This window comes from Acomys russatus, chromosome 25 (assembly GCF_903995435.1).
Source record: "Acomys russatus chromosome 25, mAcoRus1.1, whole genome shotgun sequence".
Taxonomy (NCBI): Eukaryota; Metazoa; Chordata; class Mammalia; order Rodentia; family Muridae; genus Acomys; species Acomys russatus.
In genome coordinates this window covers 14,639,852-14,659,088 of record NC_067161.1, presented here as the reverse complement: position 1 = coordinate 14,659,088, position 19,237 = coordinate 14,639,852, and the positions used below count along the sequence as shown (strand labels likewise).

The 19,237-nt window shown below is 50.2% G+C and overlaps 1 protein-coding gene across 1 annotated transcript in view; it reads left to right on the top strand.

Moving 5' to 3' along the window:
• The window catches only part of Ergic1 (endoplasmic reticulum-golgi intermediate compartment 1), a 97,006-nt gene extending 80,376 nt beyond the window's left edge, over positions 1-16,630 (top strand). Inside the window, exons 9-10 of the mRNA XM_051167390.1 lie at positions 2,382-2,504; positions 16,287-16,630. Of these exons, the coding sequence (XP_051023347.1) occupies positions 2,382-2,504; positions 16,287-16,394 (231 nt within the window). The 3' untranslated portion in view covers positions 16,395-16,630. The remainder of the gene's footprint in view (positions 1-2,381; positions 2,505-16,286) is intronic.
• The last annotated feature ends 2,607 nt before the right edge of the window (positions 16,631-19,237 follow it).

The following is a 19,237-nucleotide window of genomic DNA, read 5'->3' as shown; positions in this document are numbered from 1 at the left end:
CAGTTAACCGTCATCGTGGCTGAGGTGGGGCATTGTCATACACTGGGTACTGAGGAACCAGGCACACCCAGCCCCCTGCCTCCCTCATCATTTTCAGCCACCACGACTGCCCTGATGTGGGAGCAGTTGTCCCCATTTGACATGTTGGTCACCGAGCCAACTGAGCGGTAGCCACAAGGCTATAGTTGCAGCGAGGGGGTTAGAGCTGGGTTCCTCTAGGGCTCCAGAGCCCCCAGATCGCTCATCTACTCAGTCAGAGTTGCCTGCTTGGAAAGCCTCTCAGGAAAGGGTCCCTCTGCTCTGAAGCCCTCTGGTCCATAGCGCTCTCTGGGGAGTCTTATTTCTTATAGTCACTATTTCACAAGGGGTGTGGGTCCTGCTCCTTCCTCTTCCTAGGCAAGAACAAAGTCCTCAGGCTAGGTCATATATAGAGAACACAAGTTGGTTTATCTCACGGGGCTGGGGAAGAGGAAGTCAAAGAGATCGGCCCCAGCCTGCGGTGAGCCCTGTTGCTGTGTCATCACACAGTGGCGGGCAGGGCGTGGGAGAGATACAAGCTTAGCAACAGCGTCTTCTTCTTACAGGCGAGCTAATGCCGCCCTTGGCACCCACCCTCATGGCTTCAGCTAACTTAATCACCTCTCAAAAGTCTCACCTCCAGTTAGCACCAGTGTGTGCTTATGGGTTCAGACCCTCCAACTACAGAAAAACGGTGTAAATTTTGATGTAGAATAGTGCTACACTCGCCTAGTACGCACAGGGCTCTGAACGCAATCCCCAGTGCTGTGACTGTACTCATTATAACACCCCCACCCAGGGCTGCCACATCTAAGCAGGAAGCAGAGGGGCTCTGGACCACACTGCCCTGGTCGGCATTGCTGTTTACTTGTTTATAATATGTCCGTGGTTATTTCATAAGATTGCTGTCAGATGAAGCAATGTTTTCAGAAACCGCTAAGCCTGCAAAGGCTGGGGTAATCAGTGCCTACAGCGGCTATTTTTTCACTCTGTTTCTCACCCCTCAGCTCTGGGCTGCGACCCAGACAATCACCCTGCTCTCTCAGATCTCCCAGGGGAAGCTGAGTTCTCTGCTCCAGGCTTCTTCCCTCAAGGGTTTGGCAAGAGCCCCATGGCCGGAACAGCTCACTCAGCATTCACTGTGGCTTTGGCCCCAACCTGTCCTGTGAATGGAAGTGGTCGTCCAGTAGGAAGTTAGGACCCAGTGGTGTCCATGGAATCAGCCTAGCTTCTCAAGGCCAGTGCTGCTGGGCATGGTGGCACATGCCTATAATCCCAGCTCTCAGGAGGAAGAGGCAGAGGCAGAGGCAGGCGGATCACTGTGAGTTCAAGGCCAGCCTGATCTACGAAGCAAGTCCAGGTCAGCCTGGGATACACAGAGAAACCCTGTCTCAAAAACAAAACAAAGGGCTGGAGAGATGGATCAGAGGTTAAGAACACTGGCTGCTCTCTTCCAAAGGTCCTGAGTTCAATTCCCAGCAACTACATGGTGGCTCACAACCGTCTGCAATAAGATCTGGTGCCCTCTTCTGGTGTACATGCAGGCTTTGATATTTGTGTATATATGATAAATAAATAAATCTTTAAAAAAACAAAAACAAAATCAAAGCCAGCCTTGGGGGTTGGGCCTGGGGCACCCCAGCATTCATCTGGTGCCCAGATAAGATCCTGTGGCTCATCAGCTCAGATCCCTAGGGGTGAGGTGGGAAAAACCAAGTCCTCCAGGAGATGGTGAAGCTGGCCCAAGGGTAACCGGCCACGTTAGCTCCTTGGTGGCCGTTCAGTCATTACTGTGTACATGCTTAGGAGCCATGGCAGGCTGGACACTGTATCTTCCCAGCTCGCTGGGCTGGCCCTGCCTTGTGGGCAAGCTCACATCTACTTGGCCTCTGTACACACCGTATATCAGGTGTGACTTAGCATGCCCCCTCCTCAGTGAGCCTTCCAGATTCCCTGAGGACATGAGTCCCTCCACCATACATAAACACTGTTAGAAGTTAGTGTTGCAGTGATGTCAGCATCTGCCAGCCTCTGACACCTCTGGGAAGGGGCTTCATCACCCCAGGAACCCCAGAACAGCAGAAGTGCTCAACAGAATAATTGAGTAGATTCTATGCGGCCAGAGAACTCGAGAAGGAGCTACTCAGACTGAGCCCAAAGCCTGCTTTCCTCTTACATCTCACCCTTCAGACTGGTGCTCCATTCTGGTGCCACTTGGGATCCAAATGTCCCCCACCAAGTTGCCTGTCCCAAGACCTTGGGAGAAGGTGAGAGGAAGCTGCCTGGCCGCCCTCTGCGGTCCACATCCTCACCCACCTGAGGCTGGTTCTGCCTGTCACCCTCCTCCTTTCTCTCTCCTACAGGAGTATGTCGCCTACAGCCACACGGGCCGCATTATTCCTGCCATCTGGTTTCGCTATGACCTCAGCCCCATCACAGTCAAGTATACAGAGAGAAGACAACCGCTCTACAGGTTCATCACCACGGTGAGTAGCCCAGGGCGCAGCAGCAGCCACTGCCTTGCCTATCCTTGCTGGAGCCTGATGGAGCTTGTTAGGCCCCAGTTGACTCCCAGACTGGTGAGAAGTGTTGCCAGTAGCACATGGGAGCCTCTGGCATTTCCCTAGCTGACTTGTTCTGAGAGGTACCACTTAGCATATCCAGGGCCTAAGGGAAGTCTCCACTAGCCCCAGGATGTTCATCTTTTTTCTGTTTCTGTTGTTGTTTTGTGGAGATTATTTTCAACATTTGTTTGTTTGTTTGTTTGTTTGTTTTAAGACAGTGTTCCTCTATGTAGTCTTGGCTGTCCTAGAACTCACTCTATAGACCAGGCTGGCCTCAGACTCACAGAGATCCACCTGCCTCTGCCTCCCTAGTGCTGGGATTAAAGGCGTGCGCCACCATGCCTGCCGAGTCATTTCCTTTTCTTCTCTTCTTTTCATGTCTTCTCTCATGGTACAGCTACACTGGTTCCAGCATGTTCTTTCCTCCTGCTTTGTTTTCTTCCTTCATTTTTCCTTCTTTCCACCTTGTCTTCCACTGTAGGCAACAGTGGGACGTCAGTTTTCTTTTACACTGATTCTTTCTATCACGTGAACAGTTTCCTGGCCTCCAACTCACTCCTTTAGGTACAGAGCAGGCGGGTCGCAGTGCCTCCTCCACCCAGGAGGCTCTGGAGATCTGGAGTAAGTCAGAGTCAGCAGAGGTGAAAGACCAGATGGCTCTCTAGTCTCAGTGCCTCCTCCACCCAGGAGGCTCTGGAGATCTGGGGTAAGTCAGAGTCAGCAGAGGTGAAAGACCAGATGGCTCTCTACCTGTCAGATTCAGGCATTGGGGCCTAAAGATGCATGTGCTATTGGAAGGCCTTGTGCGGGGTGAGGCAGGGCCTTACTGTGTAGCTAAGGCCGGCCTGGAACTTGCAAGAACCCTCCTAGGCTCAGCAAACCGCCACATCAGCCTCCTAAGTAGCCAGGAGTGCCACTTCGCCCAACTTTGTACTTCTAGTAATGGTTCGAGATTGGGAGTCTAGATCCTGGCTGTTTGTTTCCTGTTGTGATGGAATCTGCTGCGTTACAGGGCAGACAGGATCTATGAAGCTGGCTTGAGTCAGCCTCGGGCATGGTTGTACGTAGTCACATACTTTGTAAGAAGTGTCTCTCTCCTCCGTTCAGTCTTTCTGTCTTTCTCTATCCTCGCTCCGTTCTTGGACAGACTTAGCAGAAGCTTTCAATTTCTCAGTAGTCCCATGCCCAACCCTAGAGAGGATGGTGCTGAGCTTGTCTCAGCTGAGGTCCCATGATGCCCTTCTGTCCTTCTGGCTTAGAGAATGAAATTCTCGGCTTGGCCTGGGCTTAAGTCTCTTGCCTTCTCTGGAACCAAAGATTGTGAGGGATGAGGAATGGCGCATTCCTCAAGAGGAAGATCAAGTCTAGTTCCTGGGAGGGGACGAGTAGGCTTCCTGAGGTACTTGGTCAGGGAGGTGCCAGCAGCCAGGCCGTTTGCTCTAAGCACCATAAGAATAATGGTCTTTGTTCTTGCTGCCTCCCGGGCCATGGGGCTCAGAGAGCATCGTGGAAGGAGAGACTGGGTGGATGCAACCATGTGTCGTAAGCCCGGGGCTTAGATAAGCCTATAAACAGCTTTTTTTTTTTTTTTTTTTTTTTGCCATTCTGGAATGGCAAATCCAAAGCTTGTGTTGAACCAACAGCACCTACATAGAGCAGAAACACCACTCGCAGTCTGGGCAGGGCTTGCCACACACGTGATGAGGAACGGTCATCAGCATCCGCATAGAAAGAGGCCACAGTGGCTGGTAGCGGCTAAGTGGCCAAAAGGAGCAAAGCCAGTGCTAAAGACCCCTGTTCCCCGGGCAGACCCGGTGAAACCTGCGCCTCTCACTTGATCATTGTGTGTGGGGGGGGAGACTCAAAACGTTAAGACCCCTTCAAGGCAACCTTCTGGCGATATTCATATTTGCCACAAAAGATGCAGAGGTAATAAAACTAGGGGCCCACATACGGGAGATTTATAAAAGTTTTCAGCTCCAGCTCAAGGAATTTGTGAACAAATGCTTTTACCCAAGATCCCCCGAGGCGAGCATATGCTAAGTGCATGTGAGTGCTGACTTGTCCTATTCTAGTCCCACTGCATACCCAGAATAAGCCAGATGAGGAGATATAAGCAGATGTCCCCCATGCATAAAGGCAGGTGTGGCCTGTCCTCAGAGGCCCTGGGGGGGTCTGTGCTGTCAACAGTGGAATCAACACCACACTGCTAGGCTCCATGTGCCCCCCCCACCAACCCCCAGTTCCCATTTGCTCCTGGGAAGCAGCTGATCCCCTGAGCATCTCAGCCCCTTGGCAAGTGGCTGAGAATGAGGCAGCTTCAGTTACTCATCTACTGTTGGCTAGAATCTGCCATGCCAGGTCTGAGTGAGCCTGGCCCTCCAGAAGCTTCCCAAGTAGTGTGGAACATTCATGTAAGAACATACTGCTTTGCCATGAGAGCCCTTCTCCCGGCTTCCACTGGGGCAGAGAAGATCCTCGCACCTCTTGAGCAAGGCCTTGACATGACGAGGAAAAGGCTGCCTTGGAAAGGGTCTTGTGTATACAGAGACACCAATCCAGCATGTCTTTTGAAGGCCAACTAACTCTCCCCTTGGGATGGACTCCCTGTTAGGTCAAGTTGAGCCATTGATCTAACAGGAAGTTCCACAGCATCACAGGAAAGCTCTTCCTCACCCAACACCACCTCCCCTTGCTTTTCTCTCTTCAACTCCCAGTTCATTAACTATCTCCATCAGGTCCACCTCTGCTGCAATATGGCCCCATAAATCTCCAGGCCCCATAAATACCCACACTGCTCCATGAAACCTCCTCCTGACATTAGCTTGGTTTGTTTTCTGAAGCACCCCCTCCACCCCACCCCACCCCAACCCCCACCCCCCGGCTGCCATCTTGGTTGCCATGGCAACTGTGAGGCCAGCTCATGAGCCAGCTGGCTCCCGGCAGATGGCGTCATTGTGGAGCTTCAAAGCCTCTTGTCGCTGGGCAGCAGATGTGAGGGTGATGCTGGCTCTCAGACACACTGCACAAAGACCGCTGGAGCCTTCAGAGGGTAGGTGGGGCTGTCGCAGAGTGGAGCCACCTGCCACAGACTTGTCTCCCTCTTCTTTTAATATCAAACACTTGCGTGCAAAGCTCTATGCCCCAAGTGGGTGCCCTCTACAAATAGCCCTTCAGAAGGGGCTGCTGACACGTGAGGGCTTCAGAGGAAGGGCAGCAGCTGTCTGTGGCTGGGCTGCAGTGAGGGCGTAGCTCCCAGGAGAAGCTTTTTCACATACCTGGTACCTGGCTGGTTCTGGACTCTCTTCAGGGTCCGGTCTGCAGGGGGCATGCTCTGCTCTGCTGTACCAGGCTGCCCAAGGCTCCTTTCTTTGGACCCTCACAATACTTCAATCAAACCTATGCATCTCGCTTGACTAGAGCATTCCTCCCCCCAAAAGAGTAAGCACTTGGCAGTATGCACGTGACCCGCACCCCTCCATATCTGTCCCCTGCTGTGAGCTGAAGCCCTTCTTTTGAGATTGCCTTGAAGTGGGCTATGGTGACAGATTGGATGACTTGAGGTGTCAGATCTCTCTTTGCATGGTTTATTTTATTTTTGAGAGCGGGAATACTCAGAAGCCATAGAGTGCCAAATTGGGCCCGGTATGCCTGCAACAATTCTCGCCCACCAGAAAGTGCCAGAGGCTGGTGGTGCGCACCCCTTAAACGCTATCACGCAGCCCCTTCAGATACTTAGGGGCCTCCAGATGAGGGGATTTTGCTGGAGTAAGCCCCACCCACCCACCCACTCACGTTCTTTCCACTGCCCTCCCCCACACTCTTCTCACCAGGAAAGTAATGCTCCCCACGTTAGATTGCGCTGTGCAGTTGTCGGGTCCCCTTAGAGCCTCCAGGTGTCATGACTCATCTATCACGGTGTCCCCCAGCTTCCAGCATCAAGCCTGGCCTGCTGCCGGGTGTCCACAGATGCATAAGGGACAGCTGCGTAAAAACAAGTGACAGTAGCTCCCTTTACCAAGCACCTATTTCAAATAAGACAATTTTGTAATTATCCCCAGAACGCTTCCAGAAACCTCTGAGTGGATTCTAGCTTTGTGTTTTAGGTATGAACGCAACCAGGGCTTGGAGAGGTGAAGAAAGTCCCCCAGGGTCGCACAGTAAATAAGTGATGAACCTTGGGACTGGACCTCCATGCCTGCCTTCGCAGCATCTTTTCCCTCCCACTCTCATCTTGCCAAATGAGGGCTCTCAAGAGCATTAACAGCAACAGAGGTCCTAGGGGTCATGAAGTCCCTTGGTACAGGACATTAGCGTTGCAGGACACAGAAGACACCAGTGACTTCTACCTGGCACCAAAATGCCATAGCAAAAAAACAGACTAATAATAACAGCACGTCGGTGCACGGCCAGCCATAAAGAGAAGCCAAGTGTCCACCTGAGGCTGTGTGGCTAGCTGTGTAAGCTCCCCTGTTTGTCCACTCTGCTTGCTTTTCCTAGCAAGAGATGAGGAAGCTGGAAGCGTTGATTGGAGACAAGTGGGCTAGGGTGTAGCTCAGTGGGAGGGCGCAGGCCTCGCAGGCAGGAGGCTGGGCAGTTGGTCCCTAGCACTGTTGGTTTGGTCGGTCTGAGGTGTGAGCTTGGTTGGAACAGTGTTTTGTCATGTGAACACCTGAGGTCCATCTTAGAGTCCATGAGACGAGCTGGGCTGTGGCAGTGTGCACCCATAATCCCACATCTGGGGAGTAGAGGCACGTGGTTCCTCGGGGCTCATTGTCCATTCGGTTTAGCGTACTTGGCAAGTTCTTGGCCAGGGAGAGACCCATCTCAGACACCAAGGTGAATGGCACCTAGGGTTGACCTCTGCCTGGCATATACAGGCACACACAGTTTTATACTCCTGTAAAGTTATGTGGATTAAGGAAAAGAAAGGGAAGCCAGGAGTGCTGGCACACACCCTTAATCCCAGCATTCAGGTGGATCTCTGTGAGCTCAAGGCCAGCCTTGTCTACAAAGTGAGGCCAGGACTGCCAAGGCTACACAAAGAAAGCCTGTCTGGAAAAAAAGAAAAAAAAAGAGAAAAGAGAAGTACACTTTGCCACTTGGACAGAGGGCAGCCTTCACAGCCTCTTGGGGACAGTCTGGATTCTCTCCTCTGCCTGTTTCTCTTCCCTGAGCCAAGAGGTACAGGTGTGCGCACCTTGGTCCCTTCCGCTGCCACCACTGCCCTGTGCAGGATGGAACAAAGCCCCAAAGCAAGAGCTCCTTGATTCAGGGCTGGACTGCAAGAAAGTCCTGGGATCAGGCCCATCGGGGCCAACTGTGTGAAATGAGATCATGCAGAAAACTGTGCAGGGCAAGTGGAGGGAACGGAACTGAATGAGAGGAACTTCTCACACTCGGGTCTCTAAAGTGCGCTCTCGGGACGGCCACCGTGGGGGTGAGCGGGATAGAAAAGGAAAGGCGATGGCCACCATGGCTCCAGGAAGCTTGTCTCAAGGATGCATAGCTTTTCACTTCCCAACCTCTGCAGGCAGGTGTTTCGGACCTCCTGCTTCCAGGCTATTTGCTGTGCAGACCTCTGTAGAACTGGGAAGACAAGTACCACAGTTTTGAAGTTTGCCATTCATGAGGAGATGGCACTGAGAGGTGGGACAGGGTGGTTTAATTGAAGGAAAAAAAAAACAAAAACAAAACAGACCTGCAGCCCCCCAAGCCTCAGTTTCGTAGAGCTTGCCTTCTTGGTGGCTGTATGACCTTGGGCAAGCAGCCTTCTCTTCTGTGGCGCAGTCATAAGAACTGAGTGAGAAAGCAGAAGAAAACCCTGTCCCAGGGCAGGACATAGGTACTCAACCAAGGTGGAGCTTGGTGGTAGGGTGGAAATGGGCATTTTTCAGTTAAGCACCCTTTCCCCTCAGACCTTTCCTTGAGTTAGGGCCTGGAAGTCACGGCATGCTGAGTGGAAATCACTGCCCCTCCCTTCCTCCCATCCCCAAACTCTCAGCTTCCCTTCCTGATGCTCCCCCCCCCCCCCCCCCCCACCCCACCCCGGCCTCTGCGACTTGGGTGTTCTCATCCGCGGCTCCAGCCTGTCTGCCTCCGGCAGTGTATGATGAGACTTAGTTCATTATTTATTTCCTCTGACTGTGCCTTTTCCACAAGCCTTGAAACCGCATGCCTGGATGAGGAAAGATGAGCAGTTCCTGGCATCTGTGGTCACAGGAGCCTCATAGCCTCCCCAGTCATAGGTGAGGGAAACTGAGGCCTGGAGAATTAAACTGACCTTCCCGGCCAACATCACAGAGCTGGTTTCCACCCAGGACTGTTTGCCTTCCCTCCCCAGGGTAGCAGTGGCTCAGGCTTTTTTCACGCGGCAAGCCACTGGGCAGTAAACATGGGCTTAGAAGGGGCAGGGAGATGCTAGTCCTGGTAGAAGAAGAATTCAGCTCTCTAGCCCTGGCCTTCCCTAGCATAAGGAATTGAGAGCCACAGTTCAAACGAAAAGAAATGCATCTTTTAAAGTTATGCTAGGGTGTGAACTCCAGGACAGAACGCTTGCCTGGCCCAAGCTCTACAAAAAAGAAAAACAATAAACTACCCTTGGTGAAATGATAACGTGCATGTAAAGGCACCTGCTGTGAGGCTGACGGTCCGAGTTTAATCCCACATGGCAGATGCAGAGAACTGGCTCCTGCAGGTTGCCTTCCACCGCCATGTAAGTACCATAGCCCGTGAGTTTGCACATAAGTAAATGTAATTTTAAAATTAATTACCAGAAAGAAAGAAAGAAAAGAAAGCAAGCCCCAAGCCAAGTGGTGGTGGCACACACCTTTAATCCCAGCACTCGGGAGGCAGAGGCAGATAGATCTCTGAGTTTAGAGGCCAGCCTGGTCTACAGAGTGAGTTCCAGGATAGGCAGGGTTAATGGAAAAACCCTGTGTTTCCTGGGAGTGGGGTGGAGGTGAGAGAGGAAAGAAGGAAGAGAAATAGTTTCCCAGTTTGTTTTCTTGTTTGTTTGTTTTTAGTTTTTCGAGACAGGGTTTCTCTGTTGTAGCCTTGGCTGTCCTGGACTCACTTTGTAGACCAGGCTGGCCTCGAACTCACAGCGATCCGCCTGCCTCTGCCTCCCGAGTGCTGGGATTAAAGGCGTGCGCCACCACGCCAGCTTAGTTTCCCAGTTTTTAAAAACAAAGAAACTAAGGCACAAACACTAGGAGGCAGACAGCCTCACTGAGGAGAAAGGCCTAAGCCTGCTTCTACGGACTCCAAGGCCAGTCTGTTCTCAGCAGCAAAGCACCTCGAAGCCCCAGGCCACACTGCCCAGGCTCAGGGTTTTTTTTAAGGAGCCAGAATGGGGCTGGGTGAGGTTGTCACCTCCCTGCCTTTCACAAGCCTCCATCTCCACACCCACCTTTGCCCCAGCTCCCAGGTGTCTGCTAAGAACAGAACCAGGAGTCCGCAGTGATTCCTTTGCGCGCCCTGAAACCCATCCAGCCTCTCCTTGTTCTTTCTTGCACGCGCTCACTGTCTACCTACTTCCAGATGCATCCTGAAAGCCTGCTCTGTACCGATGACTTCTTTTGTCTTCTTGCCCTTGGCCATGAAGTTAAGAGAGCAGGAAATAGGGTGACATGTGCCAGACCCCAGCAGCTCCCTGACTAGAGAACTGAAGGGTCTCTGACCTAAGGAGCCTGGCCCAGAGCGAGGCTCTTCGTCATGGATGCCCCCTGACACACCCTAAGCCATGCCCTCCTGGACAGCAGTTACCTATTCAAGTCCAGGCTGACTGCAGAGCCACATGGCCAACCAACATGGCTCTTGTGGGTAGCTACACAGTCTTCAGAGGATCTTGCCATCCTGTTCTCCCACGAGTGGCTCGTCTTCCTCTTAAAGTGCCAGAAAGAGAATGGGAACAGAGTCACAAAGCCTCTGAGGATGGTAGGGTTCCACTCTGTTTTTGACTAAAGTGGGTCTCGAGCATATAGAGTGTCGAATTTAGCAACAGGGTTGGAGGCTGAGAGATAAGATCAGGTGCTGGGTGGTGGTGGCGGTGGCGCACGCCTTTAGTCCCAGCACTCGGGAGGCAGAGGCAGGTGGTTCTCTGTGAGTTCAAGGCCAGCCTGGTCTACAAAGAGAATCCAGGACAGCCAAGGCTACACAGAGAAACCCTGTCTTGAGAAACAAAAACAAAGCAAAACAAAACAAGATCAGGTGTCACTTACTCAACACCTACTGAGTTCCAGGTCCTCTAGAGGTCTCCGCAGAATGAGACGAGATGCTTTCCCTGTTTACAGATGGAAAAACTGAGGCCCTGAAAAACACTTTCATGGCAACCACTGCTCAAGCCCCCCAAAGGATGAGTTCTCTCCTCTGTGTAAGCAGGAAAGGCCCCAGCATCTCCCCAGTCCTCACTTTTTGCCTGCCCTGGTCACTTGTATTGAGGAGATACGTGCCTCCCCCATCATCTCGGCACCCTGGAGAGGCTGCCAGCAACAGGCTGGGATTTAGTGTCTTTGGCACCTTCTGCTTTATCTCTGTATGTATTCATTTGTGCGGATCTTGGGCCCCTCTCTGCAGGTCAGGGGGATGCTGAGTGTCCACTGCCGTGCCCTCTGTTCAGGCCAATCATAGCAACCCTCCTATGTCATCTCTAGCTCCATCTCACAACTGCTCCATTCATTTTTCTTTTTCCCATGTTTTCCATCAGTAGTCAGGAAGGACCCCCACACTCACAACCTCATGCAGTCTTCATTTCCCATGTAAGAGCCCTGACTGGCCTTTTCAAGCAAGAAATGGCCATCACTGACAGTGAGTCCCAGTGCGCTATCACCCTAGTGCAGATGGCTGCTGTGTCCCCTTTGTGTGTCAAGTCCAGGATACTCCATGCTTCAAGCCTCCTGATTGTGCCTATAATCCTAATCCATGTCATTCTAGTTGGTTCTACAGATAGGGGTGAGATTCTACAGTATCCTTACGGCTTGTTTTCATAGTCAGACTCAGTGTCTGAAGGGAAAATTTCAGAAACAAATGGTTCATAGATTTTAAATATTCTTATTAAACATAGTATTCTTATTTTATTATCATTAGTCTTTTACTGTACCTAATTTGTAAGTTAAAAAATTAGTAGATTCTAATTTTTAAAAAGTGAGCCGGGTGAGCTGGGTGTGGTGGCACACGCCTTTAATCCCAGCACTTGAGAGGCAGAGGCAGGCGGATCTCTGTGAGTTCGAGGCCAGCCTGGTCTACAAAGTGAGTCCAGGACAGGCAGAGCTATACAGAGAAACCCTGTCTCGAAAAAACAGGAAAAAATATATATTAAGTATAAAGTTTGAAGCTGTCTAGTTCCTTGCACCTCTGGGAGTCTTATACACACCCCTAAGGATGAGGGACCTCTGGAATGAAAGCAAGGGTGGACCACTAGAATCTTCTCACCTCTAAGGAGGCCCCCAAAATGTATCAGAATTCCTTTCTTTCTTGGGATCCACCAGAATCCTTCAGCAGACTTTATGTGTGAGTGGGTTCAGTGGCATCAGCAGATGAACACAGAAGCTCGCTGCAGCACCCCCTTAGCCTTCAGGCTGACAGTAACTTACGCTGGGATTGGGCTTTTGCTTAGCTCGCATACTCCCTCAGTTTCCCCAGAGGCTGTATCTTCTTGTGGGCCTCAGTGCACATGTCATCTCCCTCGACCCTAGGCCAGCCCAATGAAAGAAGACCTCAGACGGGTGCCAGGTGTACATGAGTCATAGGAATCCAGGCATCAAGTTATATGGGGATAAAGGCAGATGGAGGGCTTATTTTTTATTTTTTGCTCCGTTGCACTGAAGTCACATTTTCCTACCCTCCAATTCAAGCTCTAAAAGTATTTTGTGGTATAAAATCTGCCACCATCTGACCCACTCTACGGAAATAAAGCAGCTTCTCTGCCGTCACTCTCCCTGAAAAGTGCCCCTGCGTCATGCGCTGGGGCCGATGGGGAGCGGCCTGGCCTGTTTAAAAACACTTCATCATAGTCTTCACAGCGTCCCCAATCCTCTTAGCTCTCCAGGGGGCTGCTCGGGTTTCTCAGGCTGTTATTACTGGAATGCCAGCTGCTCTACTTACAGGCCATGCACACAGACCTGCTCTGTCTTAGACCTTACGCGCCTCTGCTTAGCTCATCTCACGAAAACACCATTTAGAAGATAAATGCCAGCACGGCATGCCCTTCTCTCGTCTCCGCTGTGTCCTCTGGCCTCCCACCCCTTGGCATCAATCGATCCATTAAGGCACCACTGCCACCCAGAGTCCTGTGGTGGTTATGTGTCAGTGGTGTCTGTCCACAGATGCACGACAGAGCTGGGTGTTAATGTGTGAGCAGTAACCAGCATAGAAATGTTCCATCATAAATTGAAAAGAACAAACCGGGCCCAGTGGTGCCACACCTGTAATCCCAGCACTGGGGAAACAGAAGTGGGCGGACCTCTGGGAGTTCAAGGCCAGCTCAGTCTACAAAGCAAGTCCAGGACAGCCAAGGCTACACAGAGAAACCCTGTCTTGAAAAAACCAAATGACAAAACAAACAAATAGTAAAACAAAACAAAAAGAGAAAAAAGCAAAATCAAAAGTATGCTTTAGGAGGCTGGGCATGGTGACTCACGCCTTTAATCCCAACACTTTGGAAGCAGAAGGAAGGGATCTATGTGAGTTCGAGGCCAGCCTGGTCCACATAGTGAGTTCCAGGACAGCTAGAGCTATGCAGAGAGACCCTGTCTCAAAAATATATATATAATTTATATGTTATTTTCTATTTTAATATATTAAGTATATATTTATATAAATATGAAATATAAACAGTTTAATATAATATATTAAATATAAGTACACATAAATATATTATTTAATATAATATATAATTATAAGATCAACATATATAATTTATAATTTAAAACTATATAAAATATATCTATTTGGGCTGCAGAGATGGCTGGGTAGGTAAAGTGATTGCCTCGTAAGTGAGAGGTTTTGACTTTGAACCGGGTGAGCTGGGCGTGGTGTCACACGCCTTTAATCCCAGCACTTGGGAGGCAGAGGCAGGCGGATCTCTCTGAGTTCCAGGCCAGTCTGGTCCACAAAATGGTTCCAGGACAGCCAGGGCTGTTACACAGAGGAAACCCTGTGTAAAACCAAAAGAAAAAAGAAAAAGAAAAGAATTCCTCACTGGTGTAGGCAAGTTGACAACCAACAGTAGCCATCACACCTATAGTTAGTTGGTCAAAGTCACCTGACAGGAGCTCTGTTACAGGAAAAGTGGAAGCGTGTCGTTCGGTTCACTGAGTGTTGTACTGCAGGTGCGCAGCAGAGGCCATGGACACACCTTGGTCCTAAGTCAAACCATCCACGTCTGCAGGTGTCCGGACAGGGAAGTGAACCTCTGAAGAGCCGAGAATGAGCCTGGATCAGACTCCTGGGAGTGTAGGGCCAGGCGGGTCACTGTCGGCATGTTTAAAACACAGTACAATTTGGGGGAAAGTGTTCAGGCAACAGGCATTCCGATTCCAGGCGCACAATAAACCGTCAGGTGTGACTACATAGAAGATCCTTTGTAAAGTCCATGTGACCATGGGGGCGGCATCTATAGCTAAGACCTAGAATCTAGTGTGGTCTCTGACAGACAGCATAGAGACAGGTGGGATAGGTTTAACTGGTGCTAAACACTTAGGTCCAGGAGAGGACACCATATCTCATTGTAGATGGTTGTGAGCTACCATGTGGTTGTGCAAATAGAATGCTTATATACGTACATAAATAAATCTTTAAAGAAAAAAAAACTGGGCTGGACAGATGGTTCAGTGGTTAGGAGCACTGTCTGCTCTTCCAAAGGACTCAGGTTCAATTCCCAACACCCACATGGCAGCTCAGAAATTGCCTGTAACTCCAGTTCCAGGGATTCTGACACCTTCATACCAATGCACATAGAATAAAATTAAATAAATTATTTTTTTAAAAAAACTTAGTTCTAGGGAGGGAGACTTTGGGGGATTTGGTTGAAGTCTGCCTCTGTGGCAAAAGTTGGGTGAGGTCTGCCATCACAGATAGCAAAAAGCTCACCACGTCATTAAGGACATCCATTTCTTTCTGGGCAGGAAAACAGGGTTTTTTTTTGTTTGTTTGTTTGTTTGTTTGTTTGTTTTTGGTTTTTCGAGACAGGGTTTCTCTGTGTAGCCTTGGCCATCCTGGACTCACTTTGTAGACCAGGCTGGCCTCGAACTCACAGCGATCCGCCTGCCTCTGCCTCCCGAGTGCTGGGATTAAAGGCGTGCGCCACCACGCCCGGCCACGAAAACAGGTATTTTATCTCATCCATTGAGGATGGATGTTTAACACTCCTGGTTCTCTAGTGCTCTATGGGCACAAGAACCTTTGTGCCCACAACACAAAGCCAAGGCTTTATGCCATTCATTTAGCTGAGGGCATTTCTCACTGAAGAGGGCATTTCTCACTGAAGAAGCAGGAAGCTGTCACATTAAGGGCAAAGACTCAGCTAGGTGTGGTGTCACATGCATGTACTCCCAGCACTTGGGAGACAGACTGGCGTATCAGAAGTTCAAGGTCATCCTTGGCTATATGAGTTTGAAGTTAGCCTGGGCTACATGAGTCCCTGTCTCATTGAGTAAATAAGTCAATTTACAAAATGAGCAAATAAGTGAATAGCATGGGCTCTTTAACATTTTGAACCCCAGTTCCGCCGTTTGCACTAGCCAAATGATTCCAGACATCTGAGAGTCAGCCCTTAGCTTTGTGATAAACAGACAAACAAACAAACAGCACTAACACCCTGTGGTTCACCTGGATAGTCTCTGAGGTCATAGGTCTTGCCAGAGCCCTGTAAGTACTGTCCATGCTGTGGCTGCAGAGTGTTCTGACAGTTGCACAGCCATGTTCATCCTCCTCTTCTCACAGCCGTCCTCAAGAATGGTAAGTTTCACCTCTAGGCTACAGGTCCAATGCACAGGACAACCTGCTAGGTAAACTGTCTGAGCCCGACATCAGGAATGCCACTAGAAGCCTCTCTGGAAGTACCGTCTGCGGTAGTGACCTTGCTGTCTGGAGTTTGCTAACTACCCATCTGCAGAAGGAATGCCAGCTCCAAAGACTGCGAGTGTTTCCAGTCCCAAGCACCCAGGCCATTTTGTTTATTCAGTCACAGCAGACACTGTGGATCTATCAGACTCCAGTCCCCAGGTGACCCGCATACATATGACCTTGGGGGTCAGAGGCATCACATTTCAGACCCTCCACCATTTATCTGAAAATAGGATTATAAGTAGCTGGGAAACCTGGAAGTTAGTTCTTTAGGCACCGAGGTCAAGACAGACCTGAGTTCAAATCACAGCTACTTGCTTGGTGAACTTTGGGAAGTAACCTCACTTTGCTCGTCTGTGGAATGGGTCTAATTATTCCCTTCCTCATTCAGAAAGTTCATCTGGGAACTAACGGAGCCGATACAGGTGATGACTAATCACTTCTGCTGTTATTCATCATACGAGTAGTTTTCTTTGCTCCCCCTAGTACTGTTGGCGACAAGGTGGCAAACGAAATGGGCATCACGGGCGGCATGTGTCTACACGAGTGAGCTCATCCTCTTGTGATGCAGGAGGGGGGCAGCCTGGCGCCTCTTCAGCACTGATCTCTGACGTCCCCCATTCTCTCCCCCGCTTGCAGATCTGCGCCATCATCGGTGGGACCTTCACTGTGGCCGGCATTCTGGACTCCTGCATCTTTACCGCCTCAGAGGCGTGGAAGAAGATCCAGCTGGGCAAGATTCACTGACATCCTGCCCAGCCCTATGACTGAGGACCAGGGATCCCGCTAGCCCTGCCTCTAGCATCTCTTCTGCCTTCTGCCTTCTCTGGCCCAGTATGTGTGGGAGGAGGGGTGGTGGTGGTTAAGGAGTGGCATGGGTGGCACAAGGTTCTGCAGCTACCTCTTTCCCCATGTTTTAGATAAATTAACACTGCCCGGAGCCGTGGTGGTCCTTTCCCTGCAGAGCCCCAAAACCAGAGTTAGGGTGGGGGGGGCGGGGGGAGTACTCCAGGGATGCTGGTGACCCCTCATGGGAAGGGAATAGCCTAGAGTCCACACAGACCAGCTCTCAGACAGGCTTTGACAATCTCAAGCCCCCACCCATTTAGACACATTAACATCTTGATTTCTCTCAACCTCCGGCAGCCATCCTGAGTTCTCAGCCTTGGGACCAGACTGCCCAAAGGTACTGCTGCCTAGCGCTTTTGACACGGAATGGTACTTGGCAGGCAAGCCCCTAGATACAGCTCTGTCGCTGGAACTTGCTTCTGCCCCATTGCTTCATGCCCAGCCTATTGCCCGGGTCCTTTCTCTTGCTCCACCTCTGCCTCTGTGTTCTATGAAGCAGATGCCCTGTTGCTTGGCAGAATGGTGGAGACTCAGATTTGCCCACCAGTCTTGAGGCGGCTCACAGGTGCCCCTCCCCCTCTTGTCTTTGCTCTTCTGAACCCCCCACCAATGTGCCTCAGCCGCTGTGCTATGTGGCAACAGCATTTCTTGGTGAAGGGGCTGGTTCCCATTGTGAAGCACGCACGTGCGCGTGTGTACACACACACACACACACACACACACACACACACACACACACACACTGCCCTGTTACATTCTGCAGTGCCAAGGGATGGAACCATGTGTGGGAGGTCATCCTTAGAGGACCACATAAGGCACAGTTTATGCACTTCTGTCCAATACAGAAGCATCCTTCCCTGCAAACCACAATTGATTTATGTCTTGACATCCACCTTTGGTCCCAAGGCCTTAGCTGGGGATTTGAAGCAGGCCAGCTTCTTCTCTTTGCATCTCTACCTTGCGGGCTCTTAAGGGATGCCCAGCATCTGGGACCCACTTGCCGTTGAGATCCCCCCATTAGCCGAGCACATACCAACTCAATTCCAGCCCCTGGGGGGCTCCAGTGTCTCCTCAACTTTCTCCTGAGGTGGATCCCTTCCCTGTTTACCCCCTCATCCATCCCTTTTTTTTCCTAAAGGGAGGGGCAATAGTCCAGGCATGAATTCCATCCAGAGAATTTTAGCTATGCTCTCATGTCCAGAGAGAGAGCTGCATGCCTGGGCCTCATTTCTATCGAGATTGCTTGCATACTTTTGTAATGAAGAGGAGTCTCCATAGGAAGGTTTGGGGGTTTTGTTTGTTTGTTTTGTTTTTGTTTCTCTTAAATAATTTCTTATGGGTAGCTGGATTCCCTGCCACTTGTAATTTTTGCTCTAAATTCCAATTAGCAAGACTTCCTTTTTTATCTGAGTTGACCTTTGTGAACGTAAACAGCCCCTGAGTTATTTCTGGTATCTGGCCACTTGGATACATGTCTTCTCTTTTTTTAAACATTTTGTTCCACAGTCTCAGAAATCAGTCCCCTTGGTGTGTGAATCTGTCACGGTGGAGGGTGGGGCAGGGCGGGATGGGGCGGGAAATACATGGCATGCATATGAATTGAAACGCCCACTTTTGTGAGGACACGGGATGTCAGTTTCCCGTGGAAGAGATGCCTCTGATCTGTTATTCTTGTAAAGGTGTTCTCAAGGGGACATATGTTTCAATTCTTTCCCACTCATGGGGTTCAAATAGATTATTAAAAGTCGGCTTTTCAGAAAGATTGATGTGACTCTTGTCTCGGGTGTGGCTGGGTAACCTAAAGTGAGCCTGAGAGTGAAATTTAATTCTAGAGGACAGAGGTTGAAAATGTGGAAGAGAGCAGGGTTCTGGTGGCACATGCCTTTGATCCCAGCACTTGGGAGGCATAGCCAGGCTGATGATCTCTGTGAGTTCGAGGCCAGCCTGGAATGATTTCCAGGACAGCCAGAGCTACACAGAGAAACCATGCCATGAAAAACAAAAAAAAAAAAAACAAAAAAGAGTAAGAAAGCCAGGTGTGGTGGCATATGCTGTTAGTCCCAGCTCTCAGGAGGCAGAGGCAAATGGATCTATGTCAGTTCAAGGCCTGTCTCAAAAAATAAAACCAAACAAAAAGAAGATGAAGAAAAAGACGCTGAAGAAAAGGTCTGTTGAGGACCAAGAACATGCTGGCAGGATGCAAAATGGTTACAAATTTAGAAGATTCTAGTTGGCTTTATCGCAGCCAGACTGTGTCTGTAGAGGGTTATAGAAGCCTCTTCTCCCCTTAGGAGGGGATCACCCTGGGAGGAGGAGCTCCTCATGCTGAAGGCCCATAGGTGAGCCACACTATGCAGACCAGCAGTCCACTTCACCCATAGGACCCTAGTTTTGCTCAAATGTCTGCTAAAAATAAAAATTGTTTCCTGTTCATCCTCAAGCCGTAGCATTACCAGAAATTTTGGGAGACCCACTTGGGGATGTCATGTGTCTGGAAAACACTACCAAGTCTTTGTCCACGGACACCCCTTTAGTACAGGATTAACACATTGACCGGTGTGTTTGAAGTTGACGTGTGGCATTGAAGAGATATATGATTTCTCCTTTTTGATGATCTCTTCCAAAATGTAGAGGAGGGGTTCCAGAGCAGATCCATAGAGGACTGGATCATGGGCTGAGGGCCCTGGGCAGATGCTGCTGCTAGGCTAGCAGGCATGTGTGGAGGAGCGCCAAAGAGGAGA